Source organism: Pristiophorus japonicus, chromosome 9, assembly GCF_044704955.1.
Source record: "Pristiophorus japonicus isolate sPriJap1 chromosome 9, sPriJap1.hap1, whole genome shotgun sequence".
In the NCBI taxonomy this organism is placed as follows: Eukaryota; Metazoa; Chordata; class Chondrichthyes; family Pristiophoridae; genus Pristiophorus; species Pristiophorus japonicus.
In genome coordinates, this window is record NC_091985.1 from 217,203,792 (window position 1) to 217,231,728 (window position 27,937).

Genomic DNA, 27,937 nt, shown 5'->3' on the forward strand with positions numbered 1-27,937 from the left:
TCATACTGGCGAGTGGCCGTTGCCATGTTCCGACTGTGGGAAGGGCTTGAAAAGCTTCTGGCAGCTGGAGACATACCAGAGAAAGACCATTCACCTGCTGCATGAATGGGAAGATTTTCAGTGATCCGTCCAACCGGTGAGCACACCAGTGGATGGATCACTAATGAGAGATCCTGTAGGTGTTCTGACTGAGGGAAGAGCTTTAGCAGACACGGGAACCTATCACACTGTGGTTAGGCCCTTTGTCTGTTCCCTGTGTTTAAAACGATTCACTCTGTTATTCACCCTGCTGAGATACCAGCGAGCTCACACTGACGAGAGACCTTTTAAATATTCAGACTGTGGGAAGAACTAGAAAAGCTCCAATAACCTGCTGAGACACTAGCGAGCTCACTGTTCTGTAGTGCAGGTACCCTGCAGATCGCTGGGGTACCATGATTGTGGAATAGATGAATATTTTATAAATTTTGTACTGCTGTTTAATCTTTCAAACTGTTATGCTCGCAGACCTACGTTCCTCCCGGTTAAGCAATGCCTCGATTTAAAAATTCTTATCCGTGTTTTCAGATCCCTCCATGTCCTCACCCCTCCCTATCTCTGTAATCTTCTCCAGCCCCACAACCTCTGATATCTGCTCTCTTAATTCAGTCTTTTTGAGCATTCCTGCTGATAATCGCACACCCTTCTGTTCCCTAGGCACTAAGCTCTAAAACTCACTCCCTAAATATCTCCACCTCTCATTCCTCCTTTTAAGATGGTCCTTACAACCTATGTCTTTGTCACTTGCCCTAATATAGGCTCATGTGGCTTGGTGTCAAGTTTTTGTCTTATAATACTCGTGAAATTCCTTGGGACGTTTTACACATTAAAGGCGTTTTTGTTGCTGATTCCCTTGATTTGACCTTTCATGGTATTACATAGAATGTATAGCACAGAAATAGATCATTCGGCCCAACTGGCCCATGTCGGGTTTAAACTTCACACGACTCTCCTCCCACCCTATCAACCTATCCTCCTATTCCTCTATAGTGAGGAGTTCCACAGTCACTGGTTGCCTTTTAGTGCCCGTCCAACAGGCCAATGTGTGAGGGTATGCAGTGATTGTTGGCAGCCTATTCAACCTTGGGGGCATCACAGTCCAAAAACCACGCCCTTTGCAGACTTGGCCTTTGGTGCTGGGGTGAATGGACAGTGATCAGTAGCAGGAGCCCAGGGCATTGAGGTTAACTGCAGTCCATGCTGGGATCAGCTGACAACCCCCACAGTGTGCAACCTATCTTGGTCTGCGCTGGGGAGCAAGGGAGGTCAAGGGTCAGCAGAGAAAGCCATCAACCTTGACCCCCCCAGCCTGTCTCACGCAGGAGAAGCCAGTTGCATTGACGTCATGATAGCTGCACTTTTCATGACGTCAACACGTTCCAGCGCGCATCACCCTCAGCCGCGATCTCGCTCCCCATTGGTCGGGAGATCTTGTCAATCAGGCCGTGAGCCCGGGTCACGTGTTTCTCGAGTGCGCGCATCGCCCAACGGCCGGAAGCGGAGAGAAGGTTCCGGAGCGGAGGGGAGGAGGAAGCGGCGGCGTGAGGCTTTCTAAACACCCGGGGTAGGCCTCAAGCCCCGAACAAGAACTACGGCTCCGGCGTTTGCCCCGAGCGGACCTTCTCCCGGGGGCAACGACCGCCATCTTGGGGCAGAATCTACTGGGGGGGGGGGGTAATGACGTCACGGTGCTGCAGGACGCTGATTGGTTGGTGAGTCGGACAGGCTTTGTCCCTCGGCGGGCTGACAAAGTGTCAATTGCTGGAATCACAACTTGTATTTATATAGCGCCTTTAACGGAGCAACACGTCCCAAGGGTTTCACAGCAGCATTACAGACACAACACATACATTTAACACCCAGACACAAAAGGAACAATTAAGGCAGGTGACCAAAAGCTTGTTTAAAGAGGCAGGTTTTAAGGAGCGTCTTAAAGAGGCGGAGAGATTTCGGGAGGGAGTTCCTGAGCTTGGGGCCCAGGCAGCTGAGGGCACGGCCACCGCTGGTGGAGCGATTATAATCAGGGATGTTCACGAGGGCAGAATTTGAGGAGTGCGGACATCTCGTCAGGTTGTGAGGCTGAAAAAGAGTGATTTGTAAACAAGGATGAGAATTTTGAAAGCGAGGCGTTGTTTAACCGGGAGCCAATGTAGGTCAGCGAGCGCAGCGGTGGTGGGTGATCGTGACTTGGTGCGAGTTAAGACACGGGCTGCTGAATTTTGGATAATCTCAAAGTTTATGTAGTGTAGAATGTGAGAGGCCAGGAGTGAGCTGGAGTAGTCAAGTCTAGAGGTAACAAAGGCATGGATGAGGGTTTCAGTAGCAGAAGAGCTGAGACAGGGGCTGAAGTGGGCAATGTTACGGAGGTGGAAAAAGGCAGTTTTAGTTATGCCGCGGATATGTGGCTCAACTTATTTCCGGGTTAAATATGACACCTAGGTTGCGAACAGTCTTTTCACTCTCAGATTGATGCGAGGGAGAGGGATGGAGTCAATGGTTAGGGAATGCAGTTTGTGATGGGGACCAAAGATAATAGCTTCGGTCTTCTCAATTTTGGAGAAAACTTCTGCTCATCCAGTACTGGATGTCAGACAAACAATCTAATTTAGAACTACTTTATTTAATTAGTAACTAAATTAGATAAAACAATTAAGTAATAACATTTAAATAATAAAAAAATAATGAATTAACTAATGAAATAAAACAGAAAAGGCTGGAAATCTCAGCGGGTCAGGCAGCATCTGTGGAGAGAAGCAGAGCCAACGTTTCGGGTCTCTGACCCTTCGTCAGAACTGGCAAAAGTTTCAAATGTAACAGATGCTTAAGGAAATGCTGGGACCCTGAAAGGGGGAGGAGAGGAAAGAACAAAAGGCAATATCTCTGATCGGGTGGGGGGGCAGAAGAGATTTAAGAGACAAAAGTGATGATGGGCCAAACTGATATAGTAATGGCACAAGTTAGGAAACAAAAGATGAGTCTAGATATGGTGTGAATGCCTGAATAATTACCAGCTGCCATGGGAAACAGAGAATTTGTAAAAAAAAAGGAGGAAAGGGAACAAAATATGGGCAGAGATTATGGTCTGAAATTGTTGAACTCGATGTTGAGTCCAGAAGGCTGTAAAGTAGCTAAACGAAAGATGAGGTGCTGTTCCTCGAGCTTGCATTGAGCTTCGTTGGAAAAGTGTAGAAGGCCAAGGATGGAGTGGTCAGATTTGGAGTGGAGTGGAGAATTAAAGTGACAGGTGACCAGAAGCTCAGGGTCACACTTGCGGAATGAATGGAGATGTTCATGTCGAGGGTAATGTTAACCATGGCGGAGGGGAATCTTTGGATGAGGAAAAAGGAAGAAATTTCAGAGGCACTAGTGTGGAAGGTGGCGTCATCAGAACAGATGTGACAGAGACGGAGAAACTAGGAGAATGGAATGGAGTTCCTACAGGATGCGGGATGGGAGGAAGTGTATTCCAGATGGCTGTGAGAGTCGGTGGGCTTTATAGTGAATCTTTGTCAATAGTCTATCCTCAGAAATGGAGACACAGAAGTCGAGGAAGGGAAGAGTCGGTGAGGGACGGGTGGAAATTGGATGAAAAGTAAATGATATTTTCTAGTTTAGAGCGAAAGCAGGAGACGGCACTGATTCAGTCATCAATCTACCGGAAAAAGAGGGGACCCGAGTAGGACTGGAACAAAGACACATATGGGTTCCGATAGCAACACCTTTTAATTTGGAGGAAGTGAGTGGAGTTAAAGGAGAAGTTGTTCAATGTGAGAACAAGTTCAGCCAGGTGGAAGAGGAGGAAGGGTGATGGTGGATGGGGACTGGTTGGGCCTCTGCTCGAGGAAGAAGCGGTGCGCCCTCAGGCCATCCTGGTGGGAGATGGAAGTGTAGAGGGATTGGACATCCATTGTGAAAAGTTGGGGCCAGGAAACTGTTAGTGGCGGACGGCATTGGAAGAGTCACTGGACAAGGGGAGAAAAAATAGAATCAAGATAGGAAGAAATAAGTTTTATTTCAGGCAAGAACAGGCTGAAATGATGGGTCTACCAGGGCAGTCCTGTTTGTGGATCTTGAGAAGGAGGTAGAAGCGGGCTGTGTGGGGTTGGGGATCTATGAGATTTGGTGGCTGTGGAGTGAAGATCTCCAGAGGAGATGAGGTCAGTGACATTTTGGGAAATGATGGCTTGATGTTCGGTGGTGGGGTCATGGTCCAGGGGGAGAGAGGAGGAAGTGTCAGAGAGTTAGCGATCACTCTCTGCAAGGTAGAGGTTGGTTCGCCAAACAATAACAGAACCACCCTTGTCAACAGGTTTAATGACAATGTAGGGGTTGGATCTGAGAGAGCGCAGTGCTGCAAATTCAGAGGGAGTGAGGTTGGAGGGAGTGAGTAGCAGTGCGATGGCCGATGTCGCATCGGCAGTTTGCAATGAAGAGGACTAGAGAGGGCAAAATAGAAACATAGAAAATAGGTGCAGGAGTAGGCCATTCGACCCTTCGAGCCTGCAACACCATTCAATATGATCATGGCTGATCATGCACTTCAGTACCCTATTCCTGCTTTCTCGCCATACTCCTTGATCCCTTTAGCCGTAAGGGCCACATCTAACTCCCTTTTGAATATATCTAACGAACTGGCCTCAATAACTTTCTGTGGTAGAGAATTCCACATGCTCACATCTCTCTGAGTGAAGAAGTTTCTCCTCATCTCTGTCCTAAATGGCTTACCCCTTATCCCCTGGTTCAGGAGTTCCCCATCATCGGGAACATTCTTCCTGCATCTAACCTGTCCAATCCTGTCAGAATTTTATATGTTTCTATGAGATCCTCTCTCATTCTTCTAAATTCCATTGAATATAAGCCTAGTCGGTGCAGTCTTTCTTCATATGTCAGTCCTGTCATCCCGGGAATCAGTCTGGTGAACCTTCGCTGCACTCCCACAATAGCAAAAATGTCCTTCCTCAGATTAGGAGGCCAAAACTGTACACAATATTCAAAGTGTGGCCTCACCAAGGCCCTGTACAACCTCCCTGCTCCTATACTCAAATCCTCTTGCTATTAAGGGCAACATGCCATTTGTCTTCTTCACTGCCTGCTGTACCTGTATGCCAACTTTCAATGACTGATGTACCATGACACCCAGGTCTCGTTGCGCCTCCCCTTTTACTAATCTGTCACCATTCAGATAACAATCTGTCTTCCTGTTTTTATGACCAAAGTGGATAACCTCACATTTATCTACATTATACCGCATCTGCCATGTATTTGCCCATTCACCTAACCTGTCCAAATCACCCTGCAGCCTCTTAGCATCCTCCTCACAGCTCACACTGCCACCCAGCTTAGTGTCATCTGCAAACTTGGAGATATTACATTCAATTCCTTCGTCTAAATCTTTAATGTACATTATAAGTAGCAGGGGTCCCAGCATTGAGCCTTGCGGTATCCCACGAGTCACTGCTTGCCATTCTGAAAAGGACCCGTTTATTCCCACTCTTTGCTTTCTGTCTGCCAAGCAGTTCTCTATCCACGTCACTTCATTAGCCTCAATACCATGTGCTTTAATTTTGCACACTAATCTCTTGCGTGGGACCTTGTCAAAAGCCTAAATACACCACATCCACTGGCTCTCCCTTGTCCACTCTACTAGTTACATCCCCCAAAAAATTCTAGGTTTGTCAAGCATGATTTCCCTTTCATAAATCCATGCTGACTTGGACCGATCCTGTCACTGCTTTCCAAATGCGCTGCTATTACATCTTTAATAATTGATTCCAACATTTTCCCCACCATCGATGTCAGCATGGATTTATGAAAGGGAAATCATGCTTGACAAACCTATAATTCCCTGTTTTCTTAGAGGCCAGAGGGAGGGGTTCAGGTAGAGCGAGAATTCTGAAAACAGGAGAAAGGGTCAGCTGTGCAGGGGGAAGACTCCTGGCCGAAGAAGTGGGCACGGAGATGAAGGAAATGGAAAAAGAGCTCAGCATCGTCCGACCTCAAAATTCATCGAAGTGGGGGTGTAAGGGGATGAAGCTCAGGCCTTTGCTGAGGACCGATCGTTCGGGGTCAGAGAGAGAGGAAGGTCAGAGGGCATAGTAAAAACACAGCAGGGGGTGAGATTGGAAGAAGGGATGGGATCAGAGGGAAGTGAAGGGGAAGAATGTTCCGAAGAGCCGTTGGTGTCCAAGAGTTGTTGAAAGAAGGTTAGATAGACATGTCAGGGCAGGTGGTTTGCCGTATCTGCAGCATGTGGGAGTTTGTGAAGAGCATGGCGATCCCGAGCGCCCATGTCTGTTCGGTGAGAGGCCTATAAAAGGCACAGCAGGAAGTCCGGGGCCCAGCGTCGAGGAGGTGCGTGGAGAGGCGTGCTTGTACAGCTACAGGGAGAAGGCAAAAAGAAATAGAAAGGTGACGTCACAGCCAAGGGGATAAGTGATTGGCTGGTGATTGGTGAGTAGTTTTTCTTTTTTCTCTTCGATAACAGTGAGTAACTTTAAACATTGTTGTTGCCAATTTAAGTGTATCTAAGGGTTAAGTCATGGCAGGAGAGTTCGGTCACATGATATGCTCCTCCTGTACCATGTGGGAACTCAGGGACACTTCCGGTGTCCCTGACAACTACATCTGCGGGAAGTGTATCCGCCTCCAGCTCCTGACGGACCGCGTTGCGGAATTGGAGCTGAGGGTGGATTCACTCTGGGGCATCCACGATGCTGAGAATGATGTGAGTAGCACGTGTAGCGAGTTGGTCTTACCGCAGGAGAAGGGTCCACAGCCAGCTAGAGAATGGAAGACTAGCAGGAAGAGCAGTGCAAGGAAGGTAGTGCAAGGGTCCCCATTGGTCATCCCCCTGAAAAACAGATACACTGCTTTGAGTACTGTTGAGGGGGATGACTCATCAGGGGAGGGCAGCAGCAGCCAAGTTCATGGCACCGTGGCTGGCTCTGCTGCACAGGGGGGCAGGAAAAAGAGTGGGAGAGCGATAGTGATAGGGGATTCAATTGTGAGGGGAATAGATAGGCGTTTCTGCGGCCGCAACCGAGACTCCAAGATAGTATGTTGCCTCCCTGGTGCAAGGGTCAAGGATGTCTTGGAGCGGGTGCAGGACATTCTAAAAAGGGAGGGAGAACAGCCAGTTGTCGTGGTGCACATTGGTACCAACGACATAGGTTTAAAAAAAAGGGATGAGGTCCTACGAAACGAATTTAAGGAGCTAGGAGCTAAATTTAAAAAGTAGGACCTCGAAAGTAGTAATCTCGGGATTGCTACCAGTGCCACATGCTAGTCAGAGTAGGAATCGCAGGAGAGCACAGATGAATACGTGGCTTGAGCAGTGGTGCAGCAGGGAGGAATTCAAATTCCTGGGGCATTGGAACAGGTTCTGGGGAAGGTGGGACCAGTACAAACCGGACGGTCTGCACCTGGGCAGGACCGGAACCAATGTCCTCGGGGGAGTGTTTGCGTGTGCTGTTGGGGAGGAGTTAAACTAATATGGCAGGGGGATGGGAACCAATGCAGGGAGACAGAGGGAAACAAAAAGGAGACAAAAGCAAAAGACAGAGAGGAGATGAGGAAAAGTGGAGAGCAGAGAAACCCGAGGAAAAGTGGAGAGCAGAGAAACCCGAGGAAAAGTGGAGAGCAGAGAAACCCAAGGAAAAGAACAAAAAGGGCCACTGTACAGCAAAATTCTAAAAGGACCAAGGGTGTTAAAAAAAACTAGCTTGAAGGCTTTGTGTCTGAATGCAAGGAGTATCCGTAATAAGGTGGATGAATTAACTGTGCAAATAGATGTTAACAAATATGATGTGATTGGGATTACAGAGATGTGGCTCCAGGATGATCAGGGCTGGGAGCTCAACATCCAGGGGTATTCAACATTCAGGAAGGATAGAACAAAAGGAAAAGGAGGTGGGGTAGCATTGCTGGTTAAAGAGAAGATTAATGTAACAGTTAGGAAGGACATTAGCTTGGATGATGTGGAATCTATATGGGTAGAGCTGCAGAACACCAAAAGGCAAATAACGTTAGTGGGAGTTGTGTACAGACCTCCAAACAGTAGTAGTGATGTTGGAGAGGGCATCAAACAGGAAATTAGGGGTGCATGCAATAAAGGTGCAGCAGTTATAATGGATGACTTTAATATGCACATAGATTGGGCTAACCAAACTGGAAGCAATACGGTGGAGGAGGATTTCCTGGAGTGCATAAGGGATGGTTTTCTAGACCAATATGTCGAGGAACCAACTAGGGGGGGAGGCCATCTTAGAGAGGATTAATTAGCAATCTCGTTGTGCGAGGCCCCTTGGGGAAGAGTGACCATAATATGGTGGAATTCTGCATTAGGATGGAGAATGAAACAGTTAATTCAGAGACCATGGTCCAGAACTTAAAGAAGGGTAACTTTGAAGGTATGAGGCGTGAATTGGCTACGATAGATTGGCGAATGATACTTAAGGGGTTGACTGTGGATGGGCAATGGCAGACATTTAGAGACCGCATGGATGAACTACAACAATTGTACATTCCTGTCTGGCGTAAAAAATAAAAAAGGGAAGGTGGCTCAACCGTGGCTATCAAGGGAAATCAGGGATAGTATTAAAGCCAAGGAAGTGGCATACAAATTGGCCAGAAATAGCAGTGAACCCGGGGACTGGGAGAAATTTAGAACTCAGCAGAGGAGGACAAAGGGTTTGATTAGGGCAGGGAAAATGGAGTACGCGAAGAAGCTTGCAGGGAACATTAAGACGGATTGCAAAAGTTTCTATAGATATGTAAAGAGAAAAAGGTTAGTAAAGACAAACATGGGTCCCCTGCAGTCAGAATCAGGGGAAGTCATAACGGGGAACAAAGAAATGGCTGACCAATTGAACAAGTACTTTGGTTCGGTATTCACTAAGGAGGACACAAACAACCTTCCGGATATAAAAGGGGTCAGAGGGTCTAGTAAGGAGGAGGAACTGAGGGAAATCCTTATTAGTCGGGAAATTGTGTTGGGGAAATTGATGGGATGGAAAGCCGGTAAATCCCCAGGGCCTGATGGACTGCATCCCAGAGTACTTAAGGAGGTGGCCTTGGAAATAGCGGATACATTGACAGTCATTTTCCAACATTCCATTGACTCTGGATCAGTTCCTATCGAGTGGAGGGTAGCCAATATAACCCCACTTTTTAAAAAAGGAGGGAGAGAGAAAACGGAATTAGAGTCCGGTCAGCCTGACCTCAGTAGTGGGTAAAATGATGGAATCAATTATTAAGGATGTCATAGCAGCGCATTTGGAAAGAGGTGACATGATACGTCCAAGTCAGCATGGATTTGTGAAAGGGAAATCATGCTTGACAAATCTTCTGGAATTTTTTGAGGATGTTTCTAGTAGAGTGGACAAGGGAGAACCAGTTGATGTGGTATATTTGGACTTTCAGAAGGCTTTCGACAAGGTCCCACACAAGAGATTAATGTGCAAAGTTAAAGCACATGGGATTGGGGGTAGTGTGCTGACATGGATTGAGAACTGGTTGTCAGACAGGAAGCAAAGAGTAGGAGTAAATGGGTACTTTTCAGAATGGCAGGCAGTGACTAGTGGGGTACCGCAAGGTTCTGTGCTGGGGCCCCAGCTGTTTACACTGTACATTAATGATTTAGATGAGGGGATTAAATGTAGTATCTCCAAATTTGCGGACGACACTAAGTTGGGTGGCAGTGTGAGCTGCGAGGAGGATGCTATGAGGCTGCAGAGCGACTTGGATAGGTTAGGTGAGTGGGCAAATGCATGGCAGATGAAGTATAATGTGGATAAATGTGAGGTTATCCACTTTGGTGGTAAAAACAGAGAGACAGACTATTATCTGAATGGTGACAGATTAGGAAAAGGGGAGGTGCAACGAGACCTGGGTGTCATAGTACAGCAGTCATTGAAGGTTGGCATGCAGGTACAGCAGGCGGTTAAGAAAGCAAATGGCATGTTGGCCTTCATAGCGAGGGGATTTGAGTACAGGGGCAGGGAGGTGTTGCTACAGTTGTACAGGGCCTTGGTGAGGCCACACCTGGAGTATTGTGTACAGTTTTGGTCTCCTAACTTGAGGAAGGACATTCTTGCTATTGAGGGAGTGCAGCGAAGGTTCACTAGACTGATTCCCGGGATGGCGGGACTGACCCATCAAGAAAGACTGGATCAACTGGGCTTGTATTCACTGGAGTTCAGAAGAATGAGAGGGGACCTCATAGAAACATTTAAAATTCTGATGGGTTCAGACAGGTTAGATGCAGGAAGAATGTTCTCAATGTTGGGGAAGTCCAGAACCAGGGGTCACATTCTAAGGATAAGGGGTAAACCATTTGGGACCGAGATGAGGAGAAACTTCTTCACCCAGAGAGTGGTAAACCTGTGGAATTCTCTACCACAGAATGTTGAGGCTAATTCACTAAATATATTCAAAAAGGAGTTGGATGAAGTCCTTACTACTAGGGGGATCAAGGGTTATGGCGAGAAAGCAGGAATGGGGTACTGAAGTTGCATGTTCAGCCATGAATGGCGGTGCAGGCTCGAAGGGCCGAATGGCCTAATCCTGCACCTAGTTTCTATGTTTCTATGTAAGTGTCTGCAGCTCGAGGAACTTCGGCTCAGAGTTGTTGAGCTGGAGTACAAGGTGCAGACATTGCGGGGCATCAGGGAGGCAGAGAGTTTGGTCAATGGTCAGGGACGGGAGGCCAGTATGTAGTGATGAAGGAGCATCAGCCCTTGACATTGTCCAACAGCTCTGAAATACTTGCTGCCTGTATGCATGAGGAAAATGACTGCAGGGAGGATGTGCAAACTAACAATAGCACTGTTGTGTTCCCTGCCTGGTGCCAGGGTTAAGGGTATCTCCTCGTGGCTGGGGAAGAACTTGAAATGGGAGGGGGAGGATCCAGTTGTCTATGTAGGAACCAATGACATGGGTAGAACCAGGAATGAGGTTAATACGAACTTAAGAAATAGAAGCAGGAGTAGGCCATTTGGCCCCTCGAGCTTGCTCCGCCATTTAATAAGATCATGGCTGATCTGATCATGGACTCAGCTCCATTTCCCTACCTGCTCCCCATAAACCTTTATTCGCTAATCGCTCAAAATTCTGTCTATCTCCATCGTATACATTCGATGACCCAGCCACCACAGCTCTCTGGGGAAGAGAATTCCACAGATTTACAACCCACTGAGAGAAGAAATTCCCCCTTATCTCAGTTTTAAATGGGCTGCCCCTTATTCTGAGACTATGCCCCCTAGTTTTAGTTTCCCCAATGAGTTCCACTGACGGCATATGAGGAGCTAGGATCCAAATAATCAGAACCTCAAAGGTAATAATTTCTGCATTGTTACTCGAGCCACAAGCAAATTGGCATAGGGACAAATGTATTAAAGGTTTAAATGCGTGGCTCAAAGAATGGTGTGGATGTAAGGGGTTTCAGTTCATGGGCCACTGGCACCAGTACTAGGGAAAGAGGGAACTGTTCCATTGGGATGGGCTCCAGTGTGCTGGCGAACTGAATAACTAGGGCAGTCGACAGGTCTTTAAACTAATGAAGGAGTGGGGTGGGAGGTTTCAGGAAAGAGTAAATTTAAAAGCAGCAAGAGAAATGTCAAGTCTCTAGAGCAGAGCAGAGTTTTGAGTAAAACTAAGCAGAGTGGGTCAGGAAGGGACAGAGAAACTAACAAAGGTAATAAGGCTTCAGTGACTAAGGTGACATCAGGGAAGAATAGAAATAAGTCAAATCTAAAGACACTATATCTGTGCGCAAAACATTTTTTATTTGTTCATGGGATGTGGGCGTCACTGGCAAGACCAGTATTTATTGCCCATCCCTTATTCCCCTTGAGAAGATGGTGGTGAGCCGCTATAGATGAATTTAATAGGTTTGATCTAACAGCCATTAAGGAGACATGGTTGGGAACTAAATATTCCAGAATACTTCACTTTTAGAAGAGATGGGCAAAATGGAAAAGGAGGAGATGTAGCCCCTATAATAAAGGATGGGATAAAGACAGTAGAGAGAAAGGTTCTTGGCTCGGAAAATCAAGAAATAGGATCAGTTTGGGTGGAGCTAAGAGTAGTTGTAAAGTAGAGCAGAGTATAAATCATGAATCTTCATATAGATTGGGCAAACCAAATTTGCAGTAATGGTGTGGAGGACAATTTCATGGCATGTGTACAAGATAGTTTACCAGATCAGTATGTTGAGGAGCCAACTGGGGAACAGGCTACTTTAGATCTGGTATTGTGCAATGAGAAAAGGGTCATTAATAAACTTGTATTAAAGGAACTTTTAGGGAAGAGTGACCATAATAATGGAGCCAAAAAGAGTAGTAAGCCTGAGGATTGGGAGGATTTTAGACTTCAGCAAAGAATAAATAAGAAATTGATAAAGAAAGGGAAAATAGAATACGAGAGTAAACTAGATATAAAAACAAACTGTAAAAGCTTTTATAGGTATGTAAAAAAGAAAAGATTAGAGAAAGTAAATGTGGGTCCCTTACAGGCTGAGACAGGAGAAATTATAACGGGGAATAAGGAAATGGCAGATAAATTAAACAACTACATTGTGCCTGTCTTCACAGAAGAAGATTCAAAAAACCTCCTTGAAATAGTGAAGTATCAGGAGTCTAGTGAGAATGAGTACTGAAAGAAATTGGTATTAGTAAAAAAAATAGTACTTGAATAATGAATGGGACCAAAAGCCGATAAGTCCCTTGGACCTGATGGCCTACATCCTAGGGTTTTGAAAGAGGTTGCTTTAGAAATAGTGGATGTATTGGTTGTCATCGTCCAAAATTCCATAGATTCTAGAACAGTTCCTGTGGATTGGAGGGTAGCTGATGTAACACCAATATTTGCTTTTTGCGGTATACATCAATGATCTAGACTTGAATGTAGGGAATATGATTAAGAAGTTTGCAGATGATACAAAAATAGGCCGTGTGATGATAATGAAGAAGAAAGCTGTGGACTGCAGGAAGATATCAATCAACTGGTCAGGTGGGCAGAACAGTGGCAAATGGAGTTTAGTCCGGAGAAGTGTGAAGTAATGCATTTGGGGAGGGCTAACAAGGAAAGGGATTGCACATTAATTGGTAGGACACTGAGAAGTGTAGAGGAACAAAGGGATGTGCATGTCCACAGATCCTTGAAGGTAGCAGGCCAGGTAGATAAGGTGGTTAAGAACGCATACGGAATGTGTTACACTCATAATAAATGGTCAGACCGAGTACTGTGTGTAATGAGCAAGTGTGACCTTAGCTCCTTTATTATAGTTCCAGAGTGCAGGTACCTCGTGGGTGGCCTGCTTATATACTGTGCTCCCAAGGGATGCTGAGATCCCTTGGGACTCCAACTAAGGTCACACTTGCTCATTACACACAGTACTCGGTCTGACCATTTATTATGAGTGTAACACATTCCGTATGCATTCTTAACCACCTTATCTACCTGGCCTGCTACCTTCAAGGATCTGTGGACATGCACATCCCTTTGTTCCTCTACACTTCTCAGTGTCCTACCATTTAATGTGTAATCCCTTTCCTTGTTAGCCCTCCCCAAATGCATTACTTCACACTTCTCCGGACTAAATTCCATTTGCCACTGTTCTGCCACCTGACCAGTTGATTGATATCTTCCAACAGGTAGGCCCTCTGGTGGACAGGTGTGATGCAGGTTACAAGGGGTTAAATACATAACAGAATGCTTGCCTTTATTAGCCGAGGCATAGACTATAAGAGCAGGGGGGGTTATGCTTGAACTGTATATAACACTGGTTAGGCCACAGCTGGAGTACTGTGTGCAGTCTGGTCACCACATTACAGGAAGGATGTGCTTGCACAGGACAGGGTACAGAGGAGATTTACGAAGATGTTGCTGGGAGTGGAGAATCTTAGCTATGAGGACAGGTTGGATAGGCTGGAGTTGTTTTCCTTCGAACAGAGGAGGCTGAGGGGAGACCTCTTTGTGGTGTATAAAATTATGAGGGCCTAGATATAGTGTATAGAAAGGGCCTATTTCTCTTAGCAGAGGGGTCAACAACCAGGGGGCATAAATTTAAAGTAAATCGTAGAAGGCTTCGAGGGGATTTAAGGGAAAATTTCTTCACACAGAGGGTTGTGGGGGTCTGGAACTCACTGCCTGAAAGGGTGGTAGAGGCAGAAACTCTACCACATTTTAAAAAGTACCTGGATGTGCACTTGAAGTACCGTATCCTGCAGGGTTACGGACCTAGAGCTGGAAAGTGGGATTAGGCTGGATTGCCTCTTGTTGGCTGGCGCGAACACGATGGGTCAAAATGGCCTCCTTCCATGCTGTAAACTTCTATGATTCTATTTAAGAAAGGAGGGAGAGAGAACATGGAACTACAGACCAATTAGCCTGACATCAGTAGCAGGGGAAATACTAGAATCTATTATTAAGGAGGTGGTAACAGGGCATTTAGAGAATAATAAGATTGGGCAGAGTCAACATGAATTTATGAAAGGGAAATCATGTTTGACAAATCTGTTAGTTTTTGAGGTTGTAACTAGCAGAATAGATAAGGGAGAACCAGTGGATGGGGTGTATTTGGATTTTCTGAAGGCATTTGATAAGGTGCCACACAAAAGGTTATTGAACAAAATGAGGGCCCATGGGATCAAGGGTAAAATACTAGCATGGCCTGAGGATTGGTTAACGGAGAGAAAACAGAGGATAGGAATAAACGGGTCATTTTTGGGTTGGCAGGCTGTAACTAATGGGGTACCGCAAGGATCGGTGCTTGGGCCCCAGCTATTCACAATCTATATCAATGATTGGGCTGAAGGGACCAAATGTTACACAGATTGAACCTCTCCAGTCCGGCATCCTCGGAACCTGACCGGTGCCGGACCAGAGAATTTTCTGGACCACGGGAGATTACGCAGACCCCAGACTTAAAAATCCCATTGTCAGCAAAGTTTCCGGACAGGTTTCTGCTCCATTCACTGGAATCCAGGTCAGAGTCCAGTTGACACGAGGTGGCGTGAAGCTGTTGTCCAGAGCTCTCCGTTAGAAAAAGCAAAACCAAACCGCACAGAAGCGTTAGTTAAACAAGAATATAGTGTACTGCTGACCTGGGGCTGGCTGCTCCTCCTCTCCCCGCCGTCTCCAGTGCTCCCCTCCCCCAGGTCGGGCCACATGCTGTGTCCCGGGGTAAGGGGGGCACGCTGTGTTCTGTGTCCCGGGGGGGTGGGGGCACGCTGTGTCCTGTGATCCCGGGGGTAGGGGGGCATGTTGTGTCCTGTGTCCCGGGGAGCACGCTGTGTTCTGTGTCCCGGGGGGAGGGGGGCATGCTGTGTCCTGTGTCCCGGGGGGGCGGTGGGGCTCACTCTCTGTCCCAGGGGGTGGGGGGACCGCTATGTCCCAGGGCCAGCCGTTGCCCCCTCCCCGGTTGGATCGGCGCGGAGAGGGAGCCAGGAGTGCGGCAGCCAACCGAGGAGCCGAAGCTGGGCCCGAAATGCTGCACAACGACCCGGCGGCGTTCTGTGTATGTGTTGTGCAGAAGCCCACTGCACAGCATTTTGGGCCCAGCTTCAGCACCTCGGTCAACCGCTGCTCTCCTCACTCCCTCTCCAACCCATCGGGGAGGGGGGGGGGGGGGAGGAGGAGAGTGGAGGAGCAGCCAGCCCCGGGACACAGTGCGGGTCGCGTCCCTTCGGGAATGATGCCGGACCAGAGAGGTTGCCGGACCAGGGAGGTTCAACCTGAATATCCAAGTTTGCCGATGACACAAAGCTAGGTGGGAATATAAGTTGTGAGGAGGATGCAAAGAGACTTCAAGGAGATATAGAGCGGGTAAGAACATGGAAAATGGAATATAGGGCCCAAGTTTCCACACGATAAAAAACGGGCGCCCCTCCGAGCTGGACGCCCGTTTTTTGTGCCTAAAATGGCGCCGGAAAAAAAACACGCGATTCTGGAGCGCTTTGCAGCTCCTTGTCTGTTTGGCGCGGCGCCCAGGGGGGCGGAGCCTACACTCGCACCGATTTTGTAAGTGGGAGGGGGCGGGTACTATTTAAATTATTTTTTTTCCTGCCGGCAACGCTGCGCGTGCACGTTGGAGCGTTCGCGCACGCGCAGTGTGAAGGAAACATTGGCACTCGGCCATTTTTGTAGTTCTTTGTAGCTGTTTAATTTTTGAACATTTTTTAATAAAAGCTATTGCCATCAGCACTGAGGCTTCTTGCAGCCTTCTCACTGTCTCCTTCCCCCCCCCTTCCAGGAACGAACAGCTGTTTCCTTCTCCCCCCCCCCCCCCCCCCCCCCCCGCTCTGCGGGAACAAACGGCTGCAGAATTCTTCATGGTTGAAGCACTTTCACACAGGTAGGAAGATGGTTTATTTAATCTTTTCTTTGCTTATAAATGTTTATTCAGGTTGGATTTATTTGTATAATATTTGTAGAAGTATAAATAAGGATTTATTATAGAATTTAATGACTTCCCTTTCCCCCCCCCTCCCCACCTCGTTCTGGACGCCTAATTTGTAACCTGCGCCTGATTTTTTTAATGTGCAGAACAGGTTTTTTCAGTTCTACAAAAATCTTCACTTGCTCCATTCTAAGTTAGTTTGGAGTATGTTTTCACTGTGGAAACTTTCAAATCAGGCGTCAGTGGCCAGACACGCCCCCTTTTGAAGAAAAAATTCTGTTCCAAAGTGGAACTGTTCTACCTGACTAGAACTGCAGAAAAAAAAATGTGGAGAATTGCGATTTCTAAGATAGTCCGTTCTCCACCAGTTGCTCCTAAAATTCAGGCGCAAATCACGTGGAAACTTGGGCCCATAATGTGGAGAAATGTGAAGTTATCCACTTTGGTAGGCAAAATAGAAAAGCAGAGTATTTTTTAAATGGTGAGAGATGGGGAAATGTTCACTTGTACACAAATCACTGAAAGTTAACATGCAGGTAGAGCAAGACATTAAGAAAGCAAATGGTATGTTGGCCTTTATTACAAGAGGATTTGAGGATAAGAGTAAAGATGTCTTACTGCAGTTATATAGGGCCCTGGTGAGATCGCACCGAGAGTATTGTCTACAGTTTTGGTCTCCTTACCTAAGGAAGGATATACTTGCCATAGCGGGAGTGCAATGAAGGTTCACCGGACTGTTTCCCGGGATTGGGGGCGGTTGTTGCCCTATGAGGAGAGATTGAGCAGACTGGGCCTATATGCTCTGGAATGTAGAAGAATGAGAAGTGATCTCATTGAAACATGTAAAATTCTTACAGGACTTGACAGGGTGGATGTTTCCCCTGGATGTACAGTCTAGAACTAGGTGTCACAGTTTCAGATTAACGGGTCGGCCATTTAGGACTGAGATGAGACATTTCTTCACTCCGAGGGCAGTGAATCTTTGGAATTCTCCACCCCAGAGAGTGTGGAAGCTCAGTCTGAGTATATTCAAGGTAGAGATGGATAGATTTTTGTAAATTTGGGGAATCAAGGGATATGGGAATAGTGTAGGAAAGTGGAGTTGAGATAAAAGATTAGCCATGATCTTATTGACTGGCGGAGCAGGCTCGAGGGGCGATATGGCCTACTCCTGCTGCTATTTCTTATGCTCTTTATTTCTGTAAGACAGGAGGAGACTAATTGATGTCCTGTTACCTACCCACTGCTCCACTTTGGGGCCTTTTCTCCTTTCTCACTCTAGATTATCTCAGTTTTTATACATTCGGTTACTCTCATGGACAAGTCCCAGGTCCCCATACCTTCCAGAGTGCCTCTCCTAGCCTTGGGATCCAGGGAAGGTATTGGCAAAATACCAGTGAGAGAAGCGAGACTAAAAATAATTCAATGGGAGAAATAATTCGCTATGAGTTTGGTGTAATTTTATTTATATGGATTTCCAGAAGGCATTAGATAAAGTCCCACATAAGAAACTGTTATCTAACAGAATTGAGGGCAAATTATTGACCTGGTTATGGAATTAGCTAAACGGCAGGAGGCAGAGAGTAGGGATAATGGGCAGGTACAGCAAAGGAAAGATATAGAGCAAAGCTCCCTCTACACTGTTCCCTCAAATGCTCCCAGGGCAGGTACAGCATCAGATAGATACAGAGCAAAGCTCACTCTCCACTCTTCCATCAGACATTCCCAGGGCAGGTACAGCATGGGATAGATACAGAGCAAAGCTCTCTCTACATAGTTCTACTAAGAGTTCATAGGGTGCATAAGGGATGAGTTTCTTGAGCAGTATGTAACGGAACCAACCAGGGGGCAGGCTATCTTCGATCTGGTTCTGTGTAATGAGACAGGATTAATAAATAATCTCCTGGTGAAGGATCCTCTTGGAATGAGTGATCAAGGTTGAATTTCAATTTCAGATGGAGGGCGAAAAAGTTGGATCTCAAACCAGCGTACGAAGCTTAAATAAAGGAGACTGCAAAGGTATGAGGGCAGAGTTGGCTAAAGTGGACTGGGAAAATAGATTAAAGTGTAGAACAGTTGATGTACATTTAAGGAGATATTTCACAACTCTCAAGAAAAATATATTCCAGTGAGGTGGAAAGGGTGTAAAAGAAAAGATAGCCATCTGTGGCAAACTAAAGAAATAAAGGACGGTATCCAATTTAAAAACAAGGGCAAATAAAGTGGCCAAAACTAGTGGGAGGACAGAAGATTGGGAAGCTTTTAAAAGCCAGCAAAGAATGACTCAAAAAATGATTAAAAAAGGGAAGATAGACTATGAAAGTAAACTAGCACAAAATATAAAAACAGATAGCAAGAGTTTCTATAGGTATATAAAAAAGAAAAGAGTGGCTAAAGTAAATGTTGGTCCCTTAGAGGATGAGACCGTGGAATTAGTAATGGGGAACATGGAGATGGCAGAAACGCTGAACAAATATTTTGTATCAGTCTTTATGGTAGAGGACACTAAAAATATCCCAACAGTGGATAGTCAAGGGGCTATGGGGGTGGTGGGGGGGGGGGGGCGGGGAGGGGCGATGAACTTAACACAATCACAATGAAGGTAGTGCTCAGTAGGATAATGGGACTAAAGGCAGATAAATCCCCTGGACCTGATGGCTTGCATCCTAGGGTCTTAAGAGAAGTAGCGGCAGGAATAGTGGATGCATTGGTTTTAATTTACCAAAATTCCTGGATTCTGAGGAGGTCCCAGCAGATTGGAAAACTGCAAATGTAACACCCCCATTTTTAAAAAAAAGGAGGCAGACAAAAAGCAGGAAACTATAGATCAGTTAGCCTAACACCTGTGGTTGGGAAAATGTTCTAGCCCATTATTAAAGAAGCAGTAGCAGGACATTTGGAAAAACATAATTCAGTCAGGCAGAGTCAGCATGGATTTATGAAGGGGAAGTCATGTTTGACAAATTTGCTGGAATTCTTTGAGGATGTAACAAACATGGTGGGTAAAGGGGAACCAGTGGATGTGATGTATTTGGACTTCCAAAAGGCATTTGACAAGGTGCCACATAAAAGGTTACTGCACAAGATAAAAGTTCACTGGGTTGGGTGTAATATATGTGTAAGGTCGAAGAAGGCCTTATACAAGGCCGCCTTCAACCTTACAAAGGCCTTTGACACTGTCAACTGCGAGGGTCTATGGAGCGTCCTCCTCTGTTTCGAATGCCCCCAAAAGTTCGTCAACATCCTCCGCCTGCTCCACGATGACATGCAGGCCGTGATCCTTACCAACGAATCCATTACAGACCCAATCCATGTCTGGACCGGGGTCAAACATGGCTGCGTCATTGCCCCAACCCTCTTCTCAGTCTTCCTCGCTGCCATGCTCCACCTCACACTCAACAAGCTCGCCGCTGGAGTGGAACTAAACTGCAGAACCAGTGGGAAGCTGTTCAACCTTCACAGTCTCCAGGCCAGGTCCAAGACCACCCCAACCTCTGTCGTCGAGCTACAGTACACGGACGATGCCTGCATCTGCGCGCATTCAGAGACTGAACTTCAGGATATAGTCGACGTATTTACTGAGGCGTACGAAAGCATGGGCCTTATGCTAAACATCCGTAAGACAAAGTCCTCCACCAGCCTGTCCTTGCCGCACAGTACGGCCCCCCAGTCATCAAGATCCATGTCGCAGCCCTGGACAACGTGGAGCCTATTATCAACAAAAGCAGACATTGATGTGGAGATTCAACACTGCCTCCAGTGCGCTAGCGCAGCCTTTGGCTGCCTGAGGAAAGGCGTGTTCGAAGACCAGGCTCTCAAATCTACCACCAAGCTCATGGTCTACAGGGCTGGAGTAATAACCGCCCTCCTGTATGGCTCAGAGACATGGACCATGTATAGTAAACACCTCAAGTCGCTGGAGAAATACCACCAACGATGCCTCCGCAAGATCCTACAAATCCCCTGGGAGGATAGACACACCAACATTACTGTCCTCGACGAGGCCAACATCCCCAGCATTGAGGCACTGACCACACTTGATCAGCTCCGCTGGGCAGGCCACATTGTCCGCATGCCAGACATGAGACTCCCAAATCAAGCGTTCTCCCTCTGAACTCCTGCATGGCAAACAAGCCAAAGGTGGACAGAGGAAACATTACAAGGTCACCCTCAAAGTCTCCCTGATAAAGTGCAACATCCCCACTGACACCTGTGAGTCCCTGGCCAAACACCGCCCTAAGTGGAGGAAGTGCATCCTGGAGAGCACTGAGCGCCTCGAGTCTGATCACCGAGTGCATGCAGAAAACAAGCGCAGGCAGTAGAAAGAACATGCGGCAAACCTGTCCCACCCTCTCTTACCCTCAATGACTGTCTGTCCCACCTGTGGCAGAGACTGGCTCTCATATTGGACTGTTCAGCCACCTAAGGACTCATTCTAAGAGTGGAAGCAAATCTGCCTCGATTCCGAGGGATTAGCATGGATAGAAAACTGACTAACAGAAAACAGAGAATCGGGATAAATGGTTCATTCTCGGATTGGTAATCAGTAATTAGTGGGGTGCTGCAGGGATCAGTGCTGGGACCCCAACTATTTACAATCTATATTAATGACTTGGAAGAAGGGTCCAAGTGTAATGTAGCCAAGTTTGCTGATGATACAAAGATGGGAGGCAAAGCAATGTGTGAGGACACAAAAAACCTGCAAAAGGACATAGACAAGCTAAGTGAATGGGCAAACATTTGGCAGATGGAGTATAATGTTGGAAAGTGTGAGGTTATACACTTCGGCAGAAAAAAATCGAAGAGCAAGTTATTATTTAAATGGAGAAAAATTGCAAAGTGCTGCAGTACAGCGGGACCTAGGGGTACTTCTGCATGAAACACACAAGGTTAATATGCAGGTACAGCAAGTGATCAGGAAGGCCAATGGAATAGAACATAGAACATAAGAATTAGGAACAGGAGTAGGCCATCTAGCCCCTCGAGCCTGCTCCACCACTCAATAAGATCATGGCTGATCTGGCCATGGACTCAGCTCCACTTACCCACCCGCTCCCCATAACCCTTAATTCCCTTATTGGTTAAAAATCTATCTATCTGTGATTTGAATGAGCTAGCCTCAACTGCTACCCTGGGCAGAGAATTCCACAGATTCACAACCCTCTGGGAGAAGAAATTCCTTCTCAACTCGGTTTTAAATTGGCTCCCCCGTATTTTGAGGCTGCGCCCCCTAGTTCTAGTCTCCCCGACCAGTGGAAACAACCTCTCTGCCTCTATCTTGTCTATCCCTTTCATGATTTTAAATGTTTCTATAAGATCACCCCTCATCCTTCTGAACTCCAACGAGTAAAGACCCAGTCTACTCAATCAATCATCATAAGGTAACCCCCTCATCTCCGGAATCAGCCTAGTGAATCGTCTCTGTACCCCCTCCAAAGCTAGTATATCCTTCCTTAAGTAAGGTGACCAAAACTGCACGCAGTACTCCAGATGCGGCCTCACCAATACCCTGTACAGTTGCAGCAGGACCTCCCTGCTTTTGTACTCCATTCCTCTCGCAATGAAGGCCAACATTTCATTCGCCTTCCTGATTACCTGCTGCACCTGCAAACTAACTTTTTGCGATTCATGCACAAGGACCCCCAGGTCCCTCTGCACCGCAGCATGTTGTAATTTCTCCCCATTCAAATAATATTCCCTTTTACTGTTTTACTGCTATAACTTCTGCCATCTCTTTTAATACCCTTGGATGCATTTCATCAGGACCAGGGGACTTGTCTACCTTGAGATCCATTAGCCTGTCCAGCACTACCCCCCTAGTGATAGTGATTGTCTCAAGGTTACGGGGAGCGGGCGGGTAAGTGGAGTCCACGGCCAGATCAGCCATGATCTTATTGAATGGCGGATCAGGCTCGAGGGGCTAGATGGCCTACTCCTGTTCCTAATTCTTATGTTCTTATGTCCTCCCTTCCCACATTCCCGTGACTAGCAATTTTTGGCATGGTTTTTGTGTCTTCCACTGTGAAGACCGAAGTAAAATAATTGTTTAAGGTCTCAGCCATTTCCACATTTCCCATTATTAAATCCCCCTTCTCATCATCTAAGGGACCAACATTTACTTTGTCACTCTTTTCCGTTTTATATATTGGTAAAAGCTTTTACTATCTGTTTTTATGTTTTGCGCAAGTTTACTTTCATAATCTCTCTTTCCTTTCTTTATTGCTTTCTTAGTCATTCTTTGCTGTCATTTAAAATGTTCCCAATCTTCTAGTTTCCTAATAATCTTGGCCACCTTATACGCATTGGTTTTTAATTTGATGCTCTCCTTTATTTCCTTGGTTATCCCTTCTCTTACCGCCCTTCTTTTTCACTGGAATATATTTTTGTTGAGCACTATGAAAGAGCTCCTTAAAAGTCCTCCACTGTTCCTCAATTGTGCCACCGTTTAGTCTGTCTACCCAGTCTACTTTAGCCAACTCTGCCCTCATCCCACTGTAGTCCCCTTTGTTTAAGCATAGTACTCTCGTTTGAGACACTACTTCCTCACCCTCAATCTGTATTACAAATTCCACCATACTGTGATCACTCATTCCGAGAGGATCTTTTACTAGGAGATCGTTTATTATTCCTGTCTCATTACACAGGACCAGATCTAAGATAGCTTGCTCCCTTGTAGGTTCTGTAACATACTGTTCTAAGAAACAATCCCGTATGCATTCTATGAATTCCTCCTCCAGGCTACCCCATGCAATTTGATTTGACCAATCGATATGTAGGTTAAAATCCCCCATGATTACTTCCGTTCCTTTTTAAAATGCCTCCATTATTCCCTTGATTATTGTCCGCCCCACCATGAAGTTATTATTTGGGGGCCTATAAACTACGCCGACCAGTGACTTTTTCCCCTTACTATCTCTAATCTCCACCCACAATGATTCAACATTTTGTTCATTAGAGCCAATATAATCTCTCACAACTGCCCTGATATCATCCTTTATTAACTGAGCTACCCCACTTCCTTTCCCTTCTTGTCTATCTTTCCAAATTGTCAGATACCCCTGTATGTTTAATTCCCAGTCTTGGCCACCCTGCAACCACGTTTCTGTAATGGCCACCAAATCATACCCATTTGCAATGATTTGTGCCGTCAACTCATTTACTTTGCCTTTATTGCAAAGGGGATGGAGTATAAAAGCAGGGAAGTCTTGCTACAGTTATACAGGATATTGGTGCGGCCACATCTAGAATACTCCGTACAGTTTTGGTTTCCATATCTGAGAAAGGATATACTTGCTTTGAAGGCAGTTCAGAGAAGGTTCACGAGGTTGATTCCGGAGATGAGAGGGTTTGACTTATGAGGAAAGGTTGAGAAGGTTGAGCCTCTACTCATTGGAATTCAGAATAATGAGAGGTGATCTTATCGAAATGTATAAGATTATGAGGGGGCTTGACAAGGTGGATGCAAAGAGGATGTTTCCACTGATAGGGGAGACTACAACTAGGGGGCATAATCTTAGAATAAGGGGCCACCCATTTAAAACTGAGATGAGGAGAAATTTCTTCTGAGGGTTATAAATCTGTGCAATTCGCTGCCTCAGAGAGCTATGGAAGCCGAGACATTGAATACATTTAAGAGAGAGATAGACAGTTTATTAACCGATAAGAGAATAAAAGTGAAGGGAATAAAGGGTTATGGGGAACGGACAGGGAAGTGGACCTGTGTCCATGATCGGATCAGCCATGATCGTGTTGGGTAGTGGAGCAGGCGCGATGGGCCGTATGGCCTGCTCCTATTTCTTATGTTAGTTTTGTGCTTATGTTCTACACTGTCCCATTAGACATTTCCAGGACAGGTACAGCACGGGTTAGATACAGAGCAAAGATCCCTGTGCACTGTCCCATCAAACAGGGCAGGTGCAGCACTGGTTAGATAGAGAAAATCCCCCTCTATACCTTCCCATCAATCACTCCCAGGGCAGGTGCAGCACAGTTTAGATACAGTGCAAAGCTTGCTCTGCAATTACCATTGAAAACTCACAGGGTAAATACAGCATCATTTAGATACAGAGTAAAGCTCCTAGATACAGCATAAAGCTCCCTCTACCCTGGTTCACCAACACGCCCATTGCTGGTACAGTACTGGTTAGATACAGAGTAAAGCTCCCTCTACACTATCCCATCAAGCAATCCCAGGGCAGGTGCAGCACGGGTTAGATACAGAGTAAAGCTCCCTCTACACTGTCACATCAAACACTCCAGGGCAGGTACTGAACGAGTTAGATACAGAGTAAAGCTCTCTCTTTACGGTCCCATCAGACACTCCCAGGGCAGTTACAGCACAGGGTAGATACAGAGTAAAGCTCCTTCTACACTACCCCATCAAGCAATCCCAGGGCAGGTGCAACACGGGTTAGATACAGAGTAATGCTCCCTCGACACTGTCCCATCAAACAGGGAAGGTATAGCACCGGTTAGATAAAGAAAAGCTCCCTTTATACCTTCCCATCAATTACTCCATGGGCAGGTGCAGCACAGTTTAGATGCAGAGTAAAACTTGCTCTGCAATTACCATCAAACACTCCCAGAGCAAATACAGTATGGTTTAGGTATAGAGTAAAGCTCCAGGATATGGCACAAAGGTCCCTCTATCCTGGTCCATCAACTGTTCCCAGTGCAGGTACAGCATGGGTTAGGTAAAGAGTAAAGCTCTGTCTACACTGTCCCATCAAACATTTCATGGGCAGGTACTACATGGATTACATACAGAGTAAAGCTCCCTCTGCTCTGTCCTATCAAACATTGCCAGGCAGATACAGCAAGAGTTAGATACAAAGTAAAGCTCCATCTACTGTCCCATTAAACACTCCCAGGGCAGATACAGCACGGGTTAGATACAGAGTAAAGCTCCATCTGCACTGTTCCTTCAGGGGAGGAGAGGAAGGGGAACAAGTGAGTGCAGAACTATCCCAGCCAGAGTCAGCACCTTCAGGAAAGGAGAGGGAGGGGAACCAGTGAGTGTCGAACTGAGCCCAACCAGAATCACCACACTCAGGGGACAGGAACCAGTGAGTGTACAAGTGAACCCAGCCAGAGTCCATCCCTTTAGGAGAAGGAAGTGTACCAGTGAGTAGGACCTCAACCCAGCCAGAATTGGTGGTGAAAACTGGGAGTGGAGGAGCAACAGTCTAGAAATGTGTGTTGATTTGGATTTCAGCACAGCAGGCGGGATAATGTGTGGGACAGGGATTTACAGCTTCGGAAGAACAAGGGAGGAAAGAATGTTCCATGGAAACTAGATGTGTCTATTGTGAATTTCTGTCTTGTACTGACAGTGAAGAGTTTTGTTATCTCCTCTTACAGCATATTAGAAGGGGAGATTTTCAGACAGGAAACACAAACCAAACATCACGTCAAGATCTGACAGAGTCAATCGTTTCATCAGGATCTGAATATCATCGGCCTTTGAAAGTGGAAGGAGAAATGTTTGTCTGTTCTGCCAGTAGGAAAAGATTTCAATTATCAGTGTGACTGGAAAAGCACAAGACACAAACACCCGAGTGAGCGTGTTCCAGTGCACTGCCTGTGGAAAGAGCTTTAATGAGTTACACAGCCTGAAAAAACATCACACCGTTCACAGCGCGGAGAAACTGTAAACGTGTTGTGTGTGTGGTCGAGGCTTCAACTGATCGTCCAACCTGGAGAGTTACAAGGATAGCCACATCATGGAGAAACCGTGGAAATGTGGTGACTGTGGGAAGGTATTCAGATCACCGTCTGCGCTGGAAATTCATCGACGCAATCACACTGGGGAGAGGCCGTTCACCTGCTCTGAGTGTGGGAAGGGATTCACTGGGTCATCCCAACTTGTAGCTCACCGGCGAGTTCACACTGGGGAGAGGCCATTCACCTGCTCTGAGTGTGGGAAGGGATGCACTCAGTTATCCGACCTGCTGATACACCAGCGAGTTCACACTGGGGAGAGGCCGTTCACCTGCTCCGTGTGTGGGAAGGGATTCACTCAGTCAACCCACCTGCTGACACACCAGCGAGTTCACACTGGGGAGAGGCCGTTCACCTGCACTGTGTGTGGGAAGGGATTCACTCAGTCAACCCACCTGCTGACACACCAGCGAGTTCACACTGGGGAGAGGCCGTTCACCTGCTTAGACTGTGGGAAGGGATTCACTAATTCATCCCACTTGCTGAAACACCAGCGAGTTCACACAGGGGAGAGAGCATTCGCCTGCTCAGAGTGTGGGAAGCGCTTCACTCAGTCGTGCAACCTGCAGTCACACCTGCGAGTTCACACTGGGGAGAGGCCGTTCACCTGCTCAGAGTGTGGGAAGGGATTCACTCGGTCATCCGATCTGCTGATACACCAGCGAGTTCACACTGGGGAGAGGCCGTTCACCTGCTCAGAGTGTGGGAAGGGATTCACTTGTTCATCTCAGCTTGTAGTTCACCAGCGAGTTCACACTGGGGAGAGGCCGTTCACCTGCTCAGAGTGTGGGAAGGGATTCACTCGGTCATCCGACCTGCTGACACACCAGCGAGTTCACACTGGGGAGAGGCTGTTCACCTGCTCAGAGTGTGGGAAGAGATTCACTATGTCATCCAACCTGCTGAAACACCAGCGAGTGCACACTGGGGAGAGGCCGTTCACCTGCTCAGAGTGTGGGAAAGGATTCACTCAGTCATCCAACCTGCTGATACACCAGCGAGTTCACACCGGGGAGAGGCCATTCACCTGCTCTGAGTGTGGGAAGGGATTCACTATGTCATACAACCTGCTGAAACACCAGCGAGTTCACACTGGGGAGAGGCTGTTCACCTGCTCTGAGTGTGGGAAGGGATTCACTCGGTCATCCTATCTGCTGAGACACCAGCGAGTTCACAAGTGACTGTAGGGGTTGGAATCTGCTGTTATTGAGGCTGTTAACCACATCCCGATTGAACCATGTTCATTCTGATAGTTGGGGTTTATTTCTGCTGATGTTATTAACCCTATAACTGGGCTGTACTTTAATATTCTGTATATATTGCTGATGGTGTTCTCGGGGCTGCAGTGTCCATTTAAGAAACGCTGTGTTATCTTTCCCCTTAATTCAGCGACTCTCAACAGAAATTTAGATTGAAATAAAATTACCAACTTTTACTTTAATCTTAAATTGATCTTTGGTACAAAATCTACAATAGTGTGTGAAAGTTTCCACTGAATAAAATCTCCAATTAGAAAGAGCTTGCTGACAATTCTTACTGACTTGCACATTACACATAGTGACGCCTCCATTATCCACCAGAAAGAAGGGCAATGGGAATTGGTGGGGAATCAGTGTCCCCAAATGTTGCCCCTCCAGTCTCTTGTAGCAATCCCCTCGGCACGGGAATGGAGACAAGTCCAGAACAAAACTATGCAGTACTCCAGGTGTTGTCTTACCAGTTCCCTGTACAGTTGTAGCAGGGCTTCCCTACTTTTATACTCCACCCCCCTTGCAATAA

At 46.6% G+C, this 27,937-nt stretch overlaps 1 protein-coding gene across 5 annotated transcripts; it reads left to right on the top strand.

Moving 5' to 3' along the window:
* The first annotated feature begins 1,525 nt into the window (after positions 1-1,525).
* On the top strand, positions 1,526-27,674 carry LOC139273620 (zinc finger protein 256-like). Of its 5 annotated transcripts, XM_070890582.1 has the most exons (4): positions 1,526-1,747; positions 16,292-16,393; positions 18,394-18,457; positions 25,799-27,674. In XM_070890582.1, exon 4 carries the CDS (start codon positions 26,161-26,163, stop codon positions 27,337-27,339), a length of 1,179 nt encoding a protein of 392 aa, XP_070746683.1. In that variant the 5' UTR covers positions 1,526-1,747; positions 16,292-16,393; positions 18,394-18,457; positions 25,799-26,160; the 3' UTR covers positions 27,340-27,674. The 5 variants fall into 5 exon arrangements, with proteins under 5 accessions (XP_070746683.1, XP_070746682.1, XP_070746681.1 ...); XM_070890581.1 differs by lacking the exon at positions 18,394-18,457 and having other exon boundaries at positions 1,526-1,751; XM_070890580.1 differs by lacking the exon at positions 18,394-18,457.
* Positions 27,675-27,937: the final 263 nt, after the last annotated feature.

Excerpts from the sequence above, each read along its gene's own strand:
- LOC139273620 (XM_070890581.1), top strand. The coding sequence starts at position 26,161 with ATGGAGAAACCGTGGAAATGTGGTGACTGTGGGAAGGTATTCAGATCA.